Source organism: Thermobia domestica, chromosome 2 (assembly GCF_964235325.1).
Source record: "Thermobia domestica chromosome 2, izTheDome1.hap1.1, whole genome shotgun sequence".
NCBI lineage: Eukaryota > Metazoa > Arthropoda > Insecta > Zygentoma > Lepismatidae > Thermobia > Thermobia domestica.
The window spans coordinates 117,202,357-117,221,790 of NC_137455.1; the positions used below are offsets into that span (position 1 = coordinate 117,202,357).

Genomic DNA, 19,434 nt, shown 5'->3' on the forward strand with positions numbered 1-19,434 from the left:
TTTTCTAGCGCATCTCATAACCTTTGTTTTGATCTTATTCATTTTCATGTTGAATTGCTGCTAAGCAACCGTTGTGTATCGTTTAGACATGTTTATTTTTTCTGTCTGCCAACATTACGATATCGTCCGCAAACCTAAATGTGTGTATTTTCTGCCCATGAAGGGTTATTCCCATGCTATGAATGTCCTTTGTTTCTTCTGTTGCTTATTGATGCCGTCTGTTCTTTGTACAGGTTATATATTATTCTTCGCTCCTTGTAGTGTATTCCTGCTTCTTTCAGAATTTTGCATATTTTGTTACATTCTACATTATCAGATGCTTTTTCCAGGTCCACAAATGCTGTGTGAGGCACTTCCACTCAAATTCTTCTAGCGATCGATCTCTTAATACAAGTATTGCTTCCCTTGTTTCGCTTTACTTTCTGAATCCGAACTGATCATCTGCTAGTACCCTTATGTCTTGGATTCCAATCTTCTATAGATTATCTTTGTCAGGATTTTTGACGCATGCGTAAGCAAGCTTATTGCTCTGCGATTCTCGAATTTATCAGCACCTTCTTTTTTTGATATTGCCACTATCTTGCTGGCATATGCCCAGGAAGTGTATAGGCACATGCCCTTTTTTATAAATGTAGTTAATTAATTTATAGAATCTGTCCTGAACATCCTTTCCCGCACTTTGTAAGATTTCTGGTGGTATCTCATCTACACCTGGAGCTTTTTCATGCTTTACCTTGGGTCATATAATGCTTTGTCGTATTCGGATCTGAGTATAAAGTCTTCGCTTGCCTCTTCTAATGTTTTCTAATTCTTCTGACTGCTCGTTGCTTCCGTAGAGTCTTTCTAAATATTTCTTCCATGTTTTTACTTTATCTCCAGCTTCAGTTATGAATCGTCCTTCATCTTCTAATACATTAGCCTTTGGTCTCCATGGTTTGAAGTTCATCTTAATCTTCTTATAAGCCACAAATACTCTTCCTGAGTTCATATCCGTTTTTATTTCTTCACATTATTGTCGTATCCACTCCTCCTTGGCAAGTCTCCATTTACGAGTGATATAATTTCTTCTTCTTTTATACTGCGTCTTACAAGGTACATTCGCGAAGTGTGCTTTCGGGATCCGTGCAGAATTGATTCAAATGCAAAGTTCTCCGCAACCCAATTTGTATTGTTCTAATTTTAGTGGCCCATACCGGTAATTTGCATATTCATGGGCCTTCATATATCCAAAATTCAATCATACACTACTAAAACGCTCGGACATAAAATTGATTTTAGTTTAGGTGTAAATGGATATGAATGTGGGCATATACAAAACAAATTAGATCAGGTACTGCTTCCCTAACACATGTTACCCTCCTCCCTCGGTCGCCATCTTGGATCCACCATATTGGATTCAACTTTTGTTTTTTTCAAATGGAAATAGGCAGTGTCGGACTGGAGCTGTCAGAGCTAGGCGGATATTTTAATTTTTTCACAGCATTAAGCATACACGCGAAATTACTAGTATATTACATAGAACAAAAATGTGAATGTAGAATAGATAATTTAGCAGTAGCTTACCTATTTCAGCACAAATAGGAGGAAAAATATCACTAGGTACAATTGTATGACTATATTAAATTTCACAGCATGAGTAATCGTTTAAGATCTCTTGAGCTTTCTGCTATTTCGCTTCCAATAACATTGTAATCTACAGGAAAATTCTGGACATATTCAGCATTAAGGAGCATTAAATTTTACAGTAGATTTTACCCCAAAAGTCAAATCAGTTTTGATTTAATGATCTTCACATTAGAAAATAAACGTTTACACGTTACCTGGATAGTTGGACGAGTCATAACATATTTGTACAGACAACACAAATTGCTATAAATACTTTTATATAAAATCAGCTCATACAAGAGTGTAACCGTACAGTCGATGCAACCCTCTTTACAACGGTGAGGATTCAGCTGATCCAGACTTTCCGTTTTGTTTTCATCACATTAGTCTTAATTTCCAGAATCAGCTGGGCACGAACCACATTAAAGTCACTACTAGAAGCATCATTCATATTCTTGAAGTAATCTTTATAATGAGTCGCAAATTCTTTTAGTTCACGTGTCAGGGTTTCTTTACACACGCGTGTATTTTCTACTAATGTTTTCAGGCCTCCATCTGGTAATCCACTTTTCTTTATTTCTTCAAATCTTTTTGGATCCAAACAAACACAATCTTTCATTAAATATTCACTTTGAGCAATTCTCTCAACACTTGTTAAAAGTGGTGTTACAAATTCTGTAAAAGGATTCTACTTGGAACTATTTCTACCATCCTTCTTGCAAAGATTAGTCTTTATCAGAGCAGGTTTCATCAAAAAACGCTTTTTCACGCCGAATCCACTTTGTTATAAAATCACACATACCCTTAGATGACGTTCGTTTTTTTTTTTCAAATTCTCTGTTAAGATTTTCGGAAAACAATTTAACATTTCCATACCTATGAGAAAATTTCTCTCTGAGTGACTTCAAACTTGTTGCTAGTGTTTGGACCAATTTTTACGCCGTTAAGTAGTCCATATTTGGGGACTGTAGGCAATTTGAAGTTGGTGTTATAAGCTCAGCTAGCTCTGTATAAAGAGCTTGTGTCATTGCAGTTTCGAGTTTCAATCATTTGTCTCATAAACTTCTTGCTCTGGCTGTATTTCCATCAAAGTCACTGGATGTTCTTATTTCCTGCAGTACACTGATTATTAAGCCGTACTTCTTGATACCATAAATAGAATCTTCGTTCTTACAGAACACGGCTGAAAGAGAGTTACGTTTAGCCCACCATCGTGTTACTCCAAGCTTCTGATGTATTTTAACTTTTTCGTGACGTATATTTTTCATTTGTTTCCATCCAAACATTAATAAATTAAACTACAATAACACACAATATTCCTTCCTTGATTAACACCTACTTTTCTACCTGGGAACACGCAAGTGCTGCTTACGTTGAGTTTCGACGCTAATACTATAACACTACCACAGTCAAATAGCACAACTACAGAATTAGCCTACAGCAATCACTAGGCCATTTGTGATAAAATTAGATCATACAGAGTTGCTCCATATCATCTAGGATATCTGGCAGTGCTAACACCCGCAACGAAGGAAACATGGCGACTTGACAGCTTATAGCTCTTAAATAATCTACGCAAACCTGCAATAACTCTATGGTTTAATGTTGATTATAATGACAATAATGGAAATTTTAAATTATCTTTTAGTTCAATACACCTAAACTTATTTTATTGTGACAAAGGGGCGCCACAAGAGGGTGGGCGCAGGCGATCTCTTCCTCGGCACTCTATCCAGTCCGACACTGGGAAAGGTATAAGTAATAAATCAAATTCATGTACAGTTTTCTCGGAAAGTCATTGATGTGAGTTTTACCGTACCTTGTACCGTCTGTAAGGTATTTCATGTTAAATGTCAGGCACTTCACGAATACTGAACCAAATAGAAAGTTGTGTAGCTCACAGAGTTATGCTACAATTCTATGTACACAGTGGATTAGGAGAAGTAAAAATTTCACAGTGATCACAGTCGTAGAAATACTCTTCAATATACTTTATATTACCATGAGTCTTTTCTAAATAGCAATGTGAAAGAAATTGTAATTAGTGCAATAGTTTTGTAATTTTTCAGTGTGGATCAAATGATTAAAGAAAATATGTATTTTTGTCGTAATGTAGATCAAAATTAGATAATTATACTAATGCTTTAGAAAGAATAAAAGTGTTGTTATAGCTGTTTAATGCTTTATAAAGAATAAAAGTGTTGTTATAGCTGTTTCTTATAGATGCTGTCAACCATTGATTTTTTAAATAGTAACCGATTATTGTAAAAACTCTTAAATTAATTAATTCTCTTGGTAACTAAATTATATTTTACTGATTCGTATGACAAGGTTCACACTGACCTTAAAGTCAGGGAATTTGCTATATTTCACAGTAGTCAGGAAGATTTCAGATTTAGTCATCCTTTAAAACTTCTTAGTGCATCTATAAGTATTTCAGATGCATCTCCTATGTTCCAAATTACGATAATGTTCCTTTCAATTTTTTCTTTGATATTTCGAATAGGACATTTGACTATTCATTCTCAAGGGCACATAGTGGTTAATTCCTTTTTCGTGACAGGTTTTTTCATATTCTCTTCTTTTGTCTCCACAGTGGAATTAAAAGAATATTACGTAACTTTTATCAATATTTACGGTCATGTACCTTTCCTAATAGTAATAGCTTGCTCTTATATTTTTTCATATACATTAATACACGTATATAGGCAGATTGTTTAGTAAATCTGAGGTAGAATTTGCCAAATAAGATGTGGATAGTTCCTTGCGATATGTATAATTCATTTTCAATGATTTTCCAGCCAAACGTGCTGAATTTACCACTCTGATTAAAAAAAAAAAAAGTATTTTCTTTGAAATATTGTACAATGAAATGGCTGGAAATTATACCGTCCATTGACAGAACTTAGACTATTTTCGAAGATACTAAGAAGTTTATTGACAGTGAGAAATTTCTCAATACCATTAAAAGAATTAACATAAACTAAAAATATTTTTATGAAGTGTTAAAATTGGCATTTTTGAAAAATATTTCTGTGAAATTGCAAGCTGTTGTTCAGTTTGTTGGAGAGGTTGGTAGTCAAACAGAATGCCTGCCACAACTAGTGAAATCTTCTTTTGGATCTTCATGTCAAAGAAAATTTACGTAACTTAAAAAGTATCGACTGGATTTTCAGACAAATTCTTAAAGAAATTAGTTCTAACGAAACTGATATTGAAAGGATAAAATGAGTCATCATCAAAATGACAGAGAACATTTTAGAAAGATGCCATCCCTCAGGGTTTATCATCATTTGATCTTGGTTACAATTTTTCACCAGCTAGAGCAAGAGGAGCAAAGGCTTATATTAGAATCATTTTACACTAATAGGAGAATCACATATGTTGTTGCTGGGAAAACGAAATTTATCGTAACACACCTTACTCGGAATCTCGTGGCAGGCTATTAAATTAAGCTTGATATTTTCACATAAGAACGATGCAGTGGAGAATGTTTATTAATCCCCTCCTCCCCCCGCCCTATAAACGAAAATTACTTGTAGAAGATTTACGTGAATATGCTCCGTAAATTTTCTAGTTGCTCAGAGGACAGTAGAAAATGGAATGAGATTCCACGAATGTATTCAGAAAGTCTTATTACTCAAGGCATGTTAAACAATTAGAGCTGCCCACCGAAGATATGAAGAATGACTTAAAACACAGAGACAAATTCAAAAAGACGATAAGAAAAGGGCTGAAATAGAAAATTATCTTGAATGATAATAAAGAAACTTGGGGAGTACCTAAACTTCAAGATTTGAACGAACAAAAACAAAGTAATAAAAAAACGTTAAAAAAACAAATGTTCCAGAAGTGTTTGTTGTATATAATCATAGAGATAGGCCAAATTATATGTTTACTTCTGTATGAATGTATTCAGAATACCGAGGTATTAAAGATATTGTAAGTATATAATTATTGTTTGGTATTAGTGCTTCCTGCATTTCAGATACTGGAAGTTTGACTCATAGTAAGTATTTACAGTAAGAAGATAAGCTTATACCATATTTAGAAAATGCAAATAAGAGGTTGGACGGGTATGAGAGTAGTGGAGGCCGATTTAAAAAGTAGACGTTTTTCTAAATCTAACCAATAAATGATAAGTGTTCGCGGATCAGGGAAAATTTACCGGTATTTAATCGTGGAAATTAAGGGAAGTCAGGATATCAACATCAGCATTTCAGTGTGAACCATGTATTAAATACTTCCGTTGATGTGTGTTCTATGTTAGATCTCTGTATTGAAGGAAGTAAATATGAAAAAATTGTGTAAGAGCTTGACTTGGCTGTTCTGAGTAATTTTGTTGAGTGCGCCGATCTGCAAGTTGCTATCAAAATCAAACCAGAATAGTGTTTTATGGTTAAAAAGAAGTTTCTTTTCACCATACCAGAGGCCAATAACAATTAAAATGCATATAGACTTTACTTGAATAGACTAATCATTGTGTTTATGAAAAGGACATACGTATACGATAATTACTTTTTTTTATTTAAATTATTGAATTCAGATTGGTTAGTATACCTTACAGATTTGTACGTAAGTAGAATTTCCCAATATCTTTTATGAGAAAATAGACTACGGTTAATAGTAACTAGCTGTGTTTTAATTAACAAGTAAAAATGAAGAAAACTCAAAGTTATTACTTCCAAACTTGAAGGTACTTGTGATACATTTGAATAAACTCAAAGTAAAAAAATAAAATATTAGAAAGTTTCATTGATGATTGTAATCAACTGTTCACAGCAAAATTCTGTAGTACAAGTATCTTCATAGGTGAGTTTGAATGCTAAGAAAGCCTTTCGTTTTTAACTGGCTGCTTGAAGCAACTAACAAAGGGTGAATCGCATGTATATATACTTTTCTGTCATACTCTTATATGTGCTTCGCAAATAGACTATTTAATAATCTAGTTCTAATTAAATAATTTGCGATTTTCGTCATTACAGAAAGGAAATACTGCCTTACATTATGCAGCAGCGTCAGGACTCAAGAAGTGTGTGGAGTTATTGGTAGCCCATGGCACGCCATTGTTCGTTGAGAATCACGACAAACTCACACCATGTGATATGGCAATGAAGAGTAATCATCATGACATTGCTCTCTATCTTGAATCGAAGATGGTATTTGTAAGTATTAAAAATGTGATATAACCCAGTTAGCGTAAATAATACAGGTTTTAGATATGTAGGAAAATTCCATGTAGTTAAATGCTATATACCAAGCAAAACTTAATTAACTTCTTAGATTGTTCATATAGAGAATTAAACGTAGAAATAATTAAAAAGATAGGATATCAAATGAAATTACACAAAAGAGCATGGAAAGACTGAGAAATGTATTGTGGGGAAAGAAAGAATTGTCGCCAATTTACGTTATAATTCGAATAGAAAAAACAGTAATAGATAACGATCCTGAGTTATTTTCAAAAATTGCCAGTAAGATTATACCAGGGTTATTCAAAATCATTTATAAATATTCTTGTATATTTACTCTTGAAGACAGCCACAGCTAGTTGCTGAAAGTATTAAGTGAATTACTTGTTTTGCGGAGCTGTAAATGTTTGCTTTCTCTAATAATGCGAAAATAGTCACATTTGTCAAACATTCTGCGCAAATGAAAAGTATGAAGAATGATGAACAAGTTTCTAGCTTCGACCCGAAATATTGGTACTAGGTTTAAAAGATGTTATCTTGTGAAAGCTGAGGTATCAAATATTGAGTGTACTGAAAGGTCATAGTATCTGCATATTCATGTACAAGGAACAACGTACGATGAACCGAGCAATCAGTGAGTATTTTCACAAGAAGGACGTTACTCCTGAAGAAATCCATCTTGATATTCGACAAACTTTGGGGAACTTTTCATTTTAGTACGCCTCAAATTGCGTTGCAAATTTCAAAAAGGGACGGACGTGCATTGAAGAAGTAATTACAGGATCAAAGAACAACCCTTCGGTTTATTGCAAACTATTGGTATTTCATATGAAAGGGTACAATACATACTGACGGAAGTGCTGGACATGGGGAAAGTATCGGCCAGATTCCCTATTTTCTGAATACTGAACACGGCTTACAGCGAGTGCCCACTTGTGAGAAGAACGTTCTCCTTTATAAATAGGATTTAAGCAAGTTTTGGTCAAGATAGGTAACCTGGGATGAAACTTATACCTACCGTTTTGACCCCGAAATAAAAGCGACTTCAAAGCAGTGAACTAACCCTCCTCACAGTCTCAAAAAGTTTCATTTGGTACCGTCTATTGGTAAGATGATGTCCAATGTTCTTTTGAGACTTTCAAGACGTTTGCTTGGTAAACGTAGGTGTGATCTCTATGGAAGCTGTGTAAAACATCTTGATACATTAAGACAGCGCATCAGCTCGGAGGTCGTGCCACAGCCAACTGCGAAGAAGCACTGTTATGAAATGTTGCTTCACCCCAGTACTCTCCAGATTTAGCATTCCCAAACATTTTTCTGCTTCTTTAACTTAAAAGCAGGGATGAAGAAGTTGTGATTACTTTTTATGATTTCCTCAATACTAGAACTCTGGAATTGTCTTTACATGTTAAGACAAATTCTGGATTAGTGTAAAAAGTGTCTTGAACTCAGGAGATATTAATTGGAGAAGTTTAAAAAATTCCACGCTTCTATTTTAATAGGAAACTTTTGAATAAAGTTGTTGAGGACGAAAATGGATAGAGTTCCGTGCACATACCTTCAAAGAGGAGAAAAGAAGCCTAGATTGTTTATTTTATTATTGAATTAAGTACTGCGCCATTTATTATTCTTGTACCTTATATTACTCTGTCTTAATTATTAAAATTAATAAGCCGTTTCCTCTAATATAACATATATTTAACTTCTACCTGAACACATGAAGATTACCCATCAACAACCAATATACAAACTTAATTCAATAATCATAATAAACAATTACTTACAACTACTTACAACTTACAATCAATACAACTACTAGCACTATTACTATTTGTACTACTGCTTTTACTAAAGGCTGCCTCCCATACCTAAACATAATTATCTCTGTGGCGTCCCTGAAGTTTTTCCTGTTCCAGGTCGAGTATCGCCATGCGCCAACACAAGAGGAGTCTATATAGGGTAGCGACACTATTTCCACAAAGAAACGTGTTTCAGAGTTACGATAAGAATTACTAATTCAGAAGCATAATAAACTAAAATTATAGATTTCTGAGAAACAACTTTTCTGGGAGGTACATTGACAGGAAGTTAAATATATGCCAGTTTCATCTTCGTAAAGCTCTTTGGCACCAGTGTGCTCAAATAGCACCAAAGAAAGATAACAGGCAACGATGAACCGGAGTCTGAGCCATTACATTGAAGTTTAAAGTTTGAAGTTTACAAGTTTGTTCTACAGACATCATTGAAAATACAATGATGGTTTCAGAATTATCAAAAAGTACCTAAAATGCTCGTTCTTCGCACAAGAAAAATACGTTTATAGGAAATGAATTTCTCTCTATAAATTGAAAATGAAATATGTGCCAGGGAAACTTTTAAAATATAAGATCGGATTAAGGAAAAGTGAAAATGCCTGACAGTTAATTGTATCCCAGTGATATGTTTAAAATGTAACAAGTGAAAGTAAATTGCTAAAGGTAAAACTTAGTGAACAGTGTATTAAATTATATTTAAGAGTGTTAAGTAATAATAATGTTAAACAGAACGCCAAAACATAAAAGAGGAGGTAATCTTGCCACTGGTGACTCTAAAAGAAGGACGCAAAAAGAACAGCGAAGAAATGAAACAGATAAGGAGCACGAAGTATACTTTTAGCGTCACAACGGAAGAGAATGAATACATTAAGAGAAAGCTTAACATATGCACGAGAAGAAATTAAAGAAGAGGATCAAGTGAGACACGCAGCAAGCAGATACAGAGAAACTGCTGAAGAAACATCATTACAAAATGAACGAAGTAGAACTACAATGAATGGAGCCCGTGAAAGATAACGATCGCAGGCTCATGAACAAAACATTAGTGTACGAGACGTGCGAAGCAGAAGAAGTAGAAATTATAGTTTGTCAGGTGAGGCACTCCGTTATGATCTCACTAAAGAGTATAACAAACACATACACGTTGTCATTGGTAAAATGGATCAGTATAATTTTCTTTATTTGAATTTAATTGCATTATTGTTGCTTTTCTTTTTAAATGAATTTCCGTTTACCAAATTTTCAAATCTTGCATAACCGTGCACTTCATATATAAAAGTAAGCAACTTATTAAATAGTCACAAATCAATTTATAGCGAGTCACATATCTCCTATAAACATATCTCCCCCGTGTTAAGAACGGGCATTTCAGCTAGTAATATAATAATTATTGAATATTATGGAATATAACAATTAATGAACATTACGTAAGTTACGGAATCATATTTATTATGAAAGAGTGCGGGTATGTAACATAGTAGAAAAGATACATATTAGTGATGCTAGTTTTGGACCAAAAGTTTTTTTTAATTATTATTTATTGTTTAAATCTTTCAAGTAGGATTACATCAAAAAATAACAGTCGTTGTCACTCATCTCAGTGTATTCTGTTGATTTGAAAATTCAAAAGTGTAAATTTGGCTTGAATGGCCTTACTAATTAAATCCAGAGATTGATGTGTTTTCATAAATTATTTTCAGGCTGACAGCAGCGATACTATCAACGAAGCAGAGCTTTATGGATCTGGTGAACAAGATGAGGTCTATAGTGGACTGAGAACACAAGACTTACAAGAAGCGAAAGACCAGCTTCTGGTGGAAACTTCCGATATGTTACATATTCCACTTTTCACAGCAGAAGCTCTTCTACGTGATAACGGTAGGTTCATATTTGATTACTTTATGATTGTGTAGTATTGTTTTTTAAATGTTCTTATTCTATTACTAACTTACATGCAAGAGGCGACTTTATAGCTCAAGAGATCCTTAGTTCATATTTTAACAAAGAATGATACGAGTAATATTTAAAATTACGCAGTGGGGGATCTATGAAGTTTTGGCCCCTAGGCCAGTCTCCATTTTAGGCACTATAATAATAATAATTAAGCTCTTGTTTTCATACGTGGTACCTTGCACGTGACCATTACATGGCAAAATACTTTTTTTGCTGTAATTTGGAGTTGTAAATTGAATATTCCATAAAATAAAAAATACTCTGTAAAAAGCACTTTTCATTTGAAAGAAAACTCATCTACAAGTCCTTTCTTCTTGCTTTTTTAGCCGCAAATTGCTGTATATGAGACTCTCAAAGTCAACTTCTTGCAGGACATCAGCATTCGCTGTGAATGATACCAAAGATGAAATTCTGCCTTCTGATGTTGAATTTATAAGAGCAGTTTTTATTTTCTTTAAGACACTTCGCTTTCCACTTGCATTAGAAAGTAGAATAGTCATAAAAATTCTTAAAGCAGTGCTTAGGTTTGGGAAAAGTACTCAAGTTTTAAGGATTTACCAGCAAATTTCACTTCAATCTTTCAGAAATTCTACAAACTAGACACATTCTCCAATTAGTTCACACGATAAATCTTGATTGTAATTCTTCACATAATTTCTAGCTGTTTTAAGTATCTTCTGAAGAAAGTAAGTTTAAGTTACTGAGGAAACCAAATCAAGTGTGAAATTTATCCTTTCCAAGTCTGTTGCTAATTTATCAATTATCAAATAAATTGTGTCGATTTTCATATACGACTTTATATAAAATTCCATATAATTATGAAATTATCCTCTCTTATTATCTCTTTCCTTCGCTTGCTTTTGTCTAGTTGGTAACAGTCTACTCGAGATATTTCATTCCCCTTTCTTCGTAAAATTCAAATCTATCCCTAAGACCTTGTATACAATTCTTGAGTGAATTATACAATTTTAAATGTCATTTAAGGTAGTAGCTTCAGATTGTAATGCCTGATTGGTGTATTGAAATAGTTTCCGTGAATCAGTCCAAAATGAAGTACGAATCGCTGTTTCTAACCTCTGAAAATATTTACGTAACCCACTAATCTGGGTTCTGACTTCTGGTTTCTCAGTCGGATATTGACTAAACTCTTCTGAAGTTTAGTGGTATGCCCAATAATTATTTAATAATGCCCTATAAGCGTCCCACTTCTCCGACCTCGTGTGGTAGACAGTTTTATTACATCAAACTCCTCAATTGCATGATGAAACACTACTATACGGTAATTAATCTTGACATAAATAAAAAGGAAAAATTCTTGTTTATCTTACAGAATGGTCGCGAGAAGCTTTGCTTGAAAAATGGATGAAGGATCCTGTACTGTGTTGCCAGTTAGCTGGGGTCCAACCACCAGCTTCAGCACTACAGCATTCCAATATGAATCCACCTGTATCGTCGGATGAGGTGACTCTTGAGTACCAAGGAGGGAGTTACGGCTCTCCTAGTATCAAAAACAACAAACAACAAGAGACTGAAACAATTGTAAGTGTCATGGTGATAGATCTATAACGGATTCTTTTCTCGAAGTACGTTTCATTTTGATAAACAAGAACAGGATCTGCAGAAAAATTAGGAGACGTATCCTTTAGAGTATAGTCGACGCTTCGTAATATAAAGAATGACTCAGAAAAAACTTGGCCAGTAACTTTGACCAAAAAAGTAGGTAAAGAAATGAAAAGAAGAAAGGTCGTTATAATACTTTAGTTGACTATAAAGTAAAATAAATAAATAAATAAACACACAAAAGATATCATAAAGAACTAATTATGGAAAAATGCTCGTACATTTCTTTTAATCCTCTTCATGAGAGTTCGCACATCTTCTTCTGTTATTTGATTGACAGCTGCAGTCCACTTGCGACGAAAAGTTTTCAAGTCAGCCGCCTTCCCTTTTGATGTTTTCAATGTTCTTTTAATGTGGGCCCAATATTTTGCAATTGGCCTAAGTTCAGGGCAATTTGGCGGATTTGCCTCTCTTCGAACTGCGACGATACCCTTTTCTTTATAACAATCAGTGGCTGCTTTAGAGTAGTGAGAGGTAGCAAGATCTGTCCAAAAGAAAACAGTTACGGTGTGACATCAGAAATGGATACAAGCGTTTTTGTAAACATTCCTTCGTATAAATTTCGCCGTTAATTGTCCCTGTTGTGATGAACGCCTTGCTTTTACCACATGAACAAATAGCTTGCCAAATCAAATATTTTTTGGGATATTTGGATGCCTTCCGTTGTTTAAATTTATCCTGCACATCTCCCCTCCTCAGTGTCACGTAGTACTCCTTTCCGGGAATTTGACTGAAATCAGCGACACAATAGGTTTCGTCGTCCATAATGCAACATTCATATTGAGTAAGGTACTGATCATAGAGTTTTCTTGCTCAGGATTTTGCCGTCAGTTGTTGCTTTTCGTCTCGGTTAGGTACCTTTTGCACTTTGAAAGATCGTAAACCTTTCCTTGCTTTAATTCTGTGCAATGTAGATTGGGACGCTTTGACCACACCAGCAACTGCTCTTTCCGATAAATTCGGATTTTGACGCAGCAATGCAGTAATCTTTTTCTCCAGCTTCGGTTGGCTAGTCCCCGGTTTTCTACCTGAGCCAAGTTTTCTTTCAACAGTTAAATCTTGTGTGTACTTTTTAATTACATTTTGCACAGTAGACCGAGGGTACTTTACGAGTTTGCTTAATTTATTTAAGGACATACCTGGATTTTCGAGGTATTTGTTCACAATTAGTTTTCGTTTTTCTAACTGACTCATCGTTCTTTACCACACCATGTGCACTTCACAACTGACAATATATTCGTGAGTAAGATCGGCAGTCTGTCCTTGCTTATGCACAGTGCTGCCGATGTTCATCTTACATACTAGAAAATATGGCGGGAGGAAAGCGGCCAAGTTTTTTCTGACTCATTCTTTAGTTATCGAAAAGAAAATAAGGTTTATAGTCGGGGTGAACTAACTTCGTAGTTTTATTATTATTATTATTATTATTATTTTATTTTATTTTATACCTTCTGCCTAATAGCATTTTACTTACACAAAATTAATCCACTTATATATCATAGTAATAAGCTTTATATACTTCAGAAAGATATTTCTGTAAAGTACTAGGTGAAATGTCCGTTCTTCGCACAGGAAGAATAGGATTATGGAGAATATTTAACCCCCTTCCCCCACTTCCTCTAATCAAAGTGACTTGATGATAGGTCAGGTTGAAGTACGTACTATCTTTCAAAATCGAAATCGATATTGTGTGCTGTTTGTGATGGCATCACGAGAAAACGGGTGACCTATTAGAAATCAATGTGGTGGAAAAAATATGTAGAAATTACCCATCTTCCCTTCTTAAAGCCGGATTTTGAGAAACGCTGGGACACCTGTCCGCTTCAGCTTATTTGTGATGAGTTTATATACTAAGTTTCATTTTCCGAAGTTAAGGGGTTCGTGAGTTTTTGACATACATTTTTAACGCACGATGTTCTCCTTAGAATACGTTCTGTAATCAAAGTAACATTAAAAGGTAGCTTGATGTAGCTCCAAAATCATTTCAAAAGTCTCCCGTTTTCTCGTGATACGATCTCAAACAACAGGCAATGTCGCTTACTTTTAATGAGTAGTTTACATACAGAGTTTTATCGTCCTAACTTGACGGGCTTGTGAGATACTTTGTTTTTCGCATAAATTTAAACCTCTCTAGGGTACGCTCTTTAATCAAAGTAACATAATAGAAACCTAGCTGGATGTAGGTGCTGTGTTCCAAAATTCATTTTAAACGAGTCAACCCTTTTCCCATGTGATGCAATCACAAACAAAATACAACGTTGCTATCAATATAAAATGGGGATTTTCAAAGATCATTGGGGTACATGTTCGCTTATTTGTAATAAGGAATTTAAATAAATTCCGAATTTTATTTTCCTGGCTTGACAGGCTCGTGAGAAATTCAATTTTTAGCATGAACTATTACCCCTATTTCTCTTCCTACTTCCTCCCCCCCTCTCCCCAACTACAGCATACGCATATTAATCAAGTTGACTTAGTTCTCGGTGTAGGTGGTAACTATATATCAAAAATTCATTTCAAACAGATCATTCGCTTTTCGTGATTCGATCACATACATCAGTTATTTTTTATTTATTAGATAGGAGTAAAAGAGGAACTTAGCGAAACAAAAAAACATTGATTATTTCTTCCTTTCCCATAACATGCCATTCCAAATACCTAGTGAAGATAAATATTTTTATCAACACCACTAGTTTGAATTAATTCATTAATTGACGTAGGATGAAAACGAATTTACAATGTGTCAGTTTCATAATGACTGTAAAATGAGATGAATAATTAGAAAGTTCGTATATGTTTTAGTATCACCATAACGAATAGAAGTAAAAAGTGGGCGCACTCTACTTGTTTAACATGCTAAAGATAAAATAAGCTTCGGTCTTGCAGCAAACAGGCGAACTACATCGCTGCTGTCGCATCTAGAAGAACGCGTTAAAGAACAAGTGATTCGATGCGCGTTTCCGCGATTCCGTGGTTAGTATACATACATTTGATTTGTAATGGTATGATTTTTTGTGCCAAATAGAGGATGCACTTAAGACACCTAATATATTTTCTCCACTTATTATTGTAAACGGAAAGAAAGGAGAAATTACGTGAAACAAATGGAATTCAGTAACAAGTGCTGTACATATCTATTTCAACATTGACCATTACTTGTCACAATTCATCGAGAAAGGAGGAATCGTACTACAATCAAAGGCTAGTGAATCTAACTGCCTTACTATAAATCTGTCAAAAAGGTGTTAGAATGCCTCATATCTTCTACAGACTTTGGACTACACCATGACAGTAATTAAAAGGAAAAATTATATGAGGAAAAAAAGTCGTACCCGGAATTGCGGGAGGTTAAGATAGATCTATATTCTACTCAAATTGGTATTTATTATTTATTTGATTTTTGTTTTATATCCTTCATACGAGTTTAAAATAATTGGTAACGGTTATATTTATGTTTTAATGCTACTGTTTACAACATTACATATAACATACCAAGAAATCAAATATGAGAAACGGTCAAGTTATTCGATTTGTGTCAACTATTTAAATGAAAATGAATACAATCAATTTCGATTAAAAGTATTCGAAAATCAGATAATACAATTTCCATAATTGTTAATCATTACAACATCCATTTTATGTGTCTAATTTGTAGGAAGACGTTTCATTAATATACTACAAGAACAAAACCTTTTCGTAAACTTGACGCACCATTTGCTAGAATCTGTATTGGAGTGTTCGTCTGGGTGCAGCACTAACGCTACGTTGCGGCAAACCCCACGAACTACATCGGGTGCTCACACTTTGTACTTTTATTCCCAATAGTATTAATATTATTGTCAATATTCAGGCAACGAGATTAACTTTGTCCAGCCAGAGTAAAGTAAAGGAACTATTATGAATGGAACTTCATCTAAAGTAGTCTGAGGGCTGTAAGTGAGGCACCTTAATTTTTTTTATTAATCTTTAATCAAACGTAAAGAAAGATTTTTTTTTCCTATTCATGGGAGTTATAGGAAATAGAGTTCTTTATCTTAATGGGGGTTTAATATTATAAAATTATATGTTGTTTAAAATAATAAACATATGGGGAAGTCTACCTCAATCGCATAAAGTGTTTAAGCTGTTCGTATACGCATAAGTCAGAGTGTTACTTCAGTGCTTTTGTTAATATACTTGCTTGGAAAAAGCTTTCTATCACATTCGTGGCTTGCTTTTCTTAAAGTGTGAAATCTGCACAAACCCCATTCCTTGCTGGGATGAACCAGTGCACATCAGCTGCGAGCACCGATTCTGCACTGCATGTTGGGAGAGTTATTTGACTGTCAAGATCCAAGAAGGTGATGCTCACCACATCCTGTGTCCTGCATTTCAGTGTCATATTCTAGTCCCTGTGGAAGTTATTGAAAGATTAGTGAGTCCAGAAATGGCTCGCCGTTATCTTCAGTTTGACATAAAGGTGAGACGTTAACTATCGTAGTTATAAGGACCTGTGTTGAGTGCAAATTAATCTACGTGTACATATGTAGTAATATACACAAATCTGAACGGTGACCAACGGACATTCGAACTTTGGTATCGTGCTTGCCAGATCGTTTCTCTGGCTGCTGCTATTATTATTATTATTAGTAGTAGTAGTATTAGTAGTCGAAAATCCCTTGCCGTCATGTCACATCTTTTCAAGAACTTAGAAATAATATCAAATAAACATAAATAATGATTGAATTCCTGTTGCTTTCTTTACTGTTCATTGTTTCAGTATTGTAGGAACAGTAGAGTAAGATTTGAAAATGGATACATGTACGTATATGATTTAGCTCTGATATATAAATAAGGTGCAAACAGGTTTATCATTTAAGAGCACTAATTTATTCTTGCGAAGTGTCATGTTAGTATTCGTAATGCGTTGCTTTGCACGATAGTCTCAAAATGCTTTGGCTTATTAAGTGCAGTATTCTTGGGAACTCCGGAAATAGGATGAATATTTTAAACAGAGAAAGTTCAGTATGTTTACTGTTTAATATTCACAGCTTGAAATGCTACAATCTATACTTTCTTTTTAGTTTCGATTCTGTGAGTGTCACTAAAATCAACAAACTATTAACGATGAGGGACACTTAAGCCTATTCAAAGCACATAGGCACAATTAAAACGGCTTTGTTTTCATATGCTTTAGCAATGCATAAGCAGCAAATTAAAAATATATCATACCTAGTCCGGCCATAAATATCGATACGAAGTTCCAGAGGATGCTACACTGTCCGTTGTAAGGAGTATGAACGAACCTGGCGGTGGAATGTGCGACGAGCCACTGTGAATGCTGCTGTAGAAAGGGAGTCACGTAATCCTTACGTGCCAGGGAAAATGGAATGGAGTGATTATGAAAACCAGGTAGTAATAATAGCGCCACACAGTGTTTGAAAACCAGTGGGTCAAATTTTCAACACGCTTAAAAACTGAAATCATTCGATGTTTATGTACCGTGTAATCCAGCGATTCCTTGATACTGGGTCCATTTAAGGATCGTCCATGAAGCGCAAGAACTCAAAAGCTGTTGAAGCATTGGTGGGCGTGTGAGGAGAAATCCTGTATGGAAACAGGGAGTGACGGCCCATGATATGAACATCTCCAAGCGAATGCTGTCCAGGCAACTCAGAAACAATCTTGGTCTTATAGCTTACTGATGGTCAACGGGACATTTTTTGACGTGTCATCTGAAGGCACAAATAATGTCACTCATTAGTAACTGTTCACCATCAGAGAGTTTCATTCACCAGAATGATAAGGTATATGACTAATTACCTCAGAGGGTTCCGAAATCCAGAGGCAGTTATCCCGCGTTAGTCATAGTGTACTGGGGAGTGAAACTACACGTCTTTATTTTTGTGAAAACCGGTGCTTGGGTGTTCCAAAACACACTACTAGAACCCATAGTGAAGAACTTTACCACCACTTTGTTCAGAATGCCACAGTGGACTTTCCAGCATGATTCTGCTCCAGCCTACAAGGCGAAATCAACTCAGGAGTGGCTGGAGCACAATGTGCGTGTTTTCACATTCACTGATAACTGGTCCTCTAGCAACCCTGACTTTAAACCCCTGGGTTCCAAGCTGTGGACAATGCTTCAGGGTGTTGCCTCCAAGAAGAGTCGCCTTACAGTTGACAATTTGAAGCGCTCTTTACTGGCTGCAGCGGCGACATTTTGGCTGGAGACTGCTTGCGCAATAAACGAGTGGGCCTTCAAATTCCAAGATTGTGTGCGTGTTAACGGCGGATATTTTGAAATATGATCGGTGCGAACTGTTGTCAGACCATGTATGCTTCACATCATTTATGCATATTAAATTATGTTTCACCATGTTGCAGATTTTCACTTTTACCTTTGTAACAGAATTTATGGCCAGACTAGGTACGTATACATTAGAATAGACCTTCATGCAAAAGTCATGTAATTTATACGTGTACCGATGGACAGTTTTTCTGTTTCGTACTATCGTTGCGTATTTGTAATAGTTCCAGATTACATAATTGGAAATAAAAACATTTTTTTCTTAAAACCATAAAGTGTAATAAACTAGTAGTTGCAAAAAGAAAATGAAGAAGAAAATGGACTTCGTCCAATAGCATCAGAATTTAACTGTAACTGCAATCGTTGGGGGTAGAAGGGTAAGTTTAATCCACGAGTTAGACTTAAAAGATAAATACTATAAAAACACTGAATACAGAAAAGGTAACAGAAGACAGAAACTAAAGAAAGAAAGTGTTATAATGGCAAGAAATAAATATTAAGAATATAAAAGTATGAAAAGAAGTGTATATGTAATATACAAACGTATCGTTTTGAAGATGCGCATTAAAGTTGAAGAAAATGGTGGGGAACGTGGTAAAATCCGCTGAAGTGTACAGTAGATCCCTCTCATATAGCCTCTGTGCTGAAAAACAACCAATCAATAATAATAATAAAAAGAAGAAAAGGAAGAATGTTTTAAGCTAAGTAAATACAGCAAGCTTTTTAACAAATGTTTTTTTTAATAAATATATATATATATTTTAGGCCTTCGTTGAAAGTAACAGAAGCATCAAGTGGTGTCCAATGCCCGGATGTGGACGTGCTGTTCGTCTTCCTGAAACAGAACAAATTCAGCCTGAATCCCTCAACATTCCTTCAGCTAAAGCTCCTCTCCTTACTTCACACGCAGTAGATTGTGGGAATGGACATTTCTTCTGCTGGTAAGGAAACACTACCTTCA

The 19,434-nt window shown here is 35.0% G+C and overlaps 1 protein-coding gene across 5 annotated transcripts in view; it reads left to right on the forward strand.

Annotated features, from left to right (window-relative positions):
- The window catches only part of LOC145674929 (ankyrin repeat and IBR domain-containing protein 1-like), a 124,356-nt gene that overhangs the window by 54,356 nt on the left and 50,566 nt on the right, over window positions 1-19,434 (forward strand). For all 5 annotated transcript variants that reach the window (XM_081745187.1, XM_081745201.1, XM_081745195.1 and 2 more), the window contains 5 exons: window positions 6,591-6,770; window positions 10,312-10,489; window positions 11,895-12,103; window positions 16,410-16,643; window positions 19,239-19,414. In XM_081745187.1, the coding sequence (XP_081601313.1) occupies window positions 6,591-6,770; window positions 10,312-10,489; window positions 11,895-12,103; window positions 16,410-16,643; window positions 19,239-19,414 (977 nt within the window). The remainder of the gene's footprint in view (window positions 1-6,590; window positions 6,771-10,311; window positions 10,490-11,894; window positions 12,104-16,409; window positions 16,644-19,238; window positions 19,415-19,434) is intronic.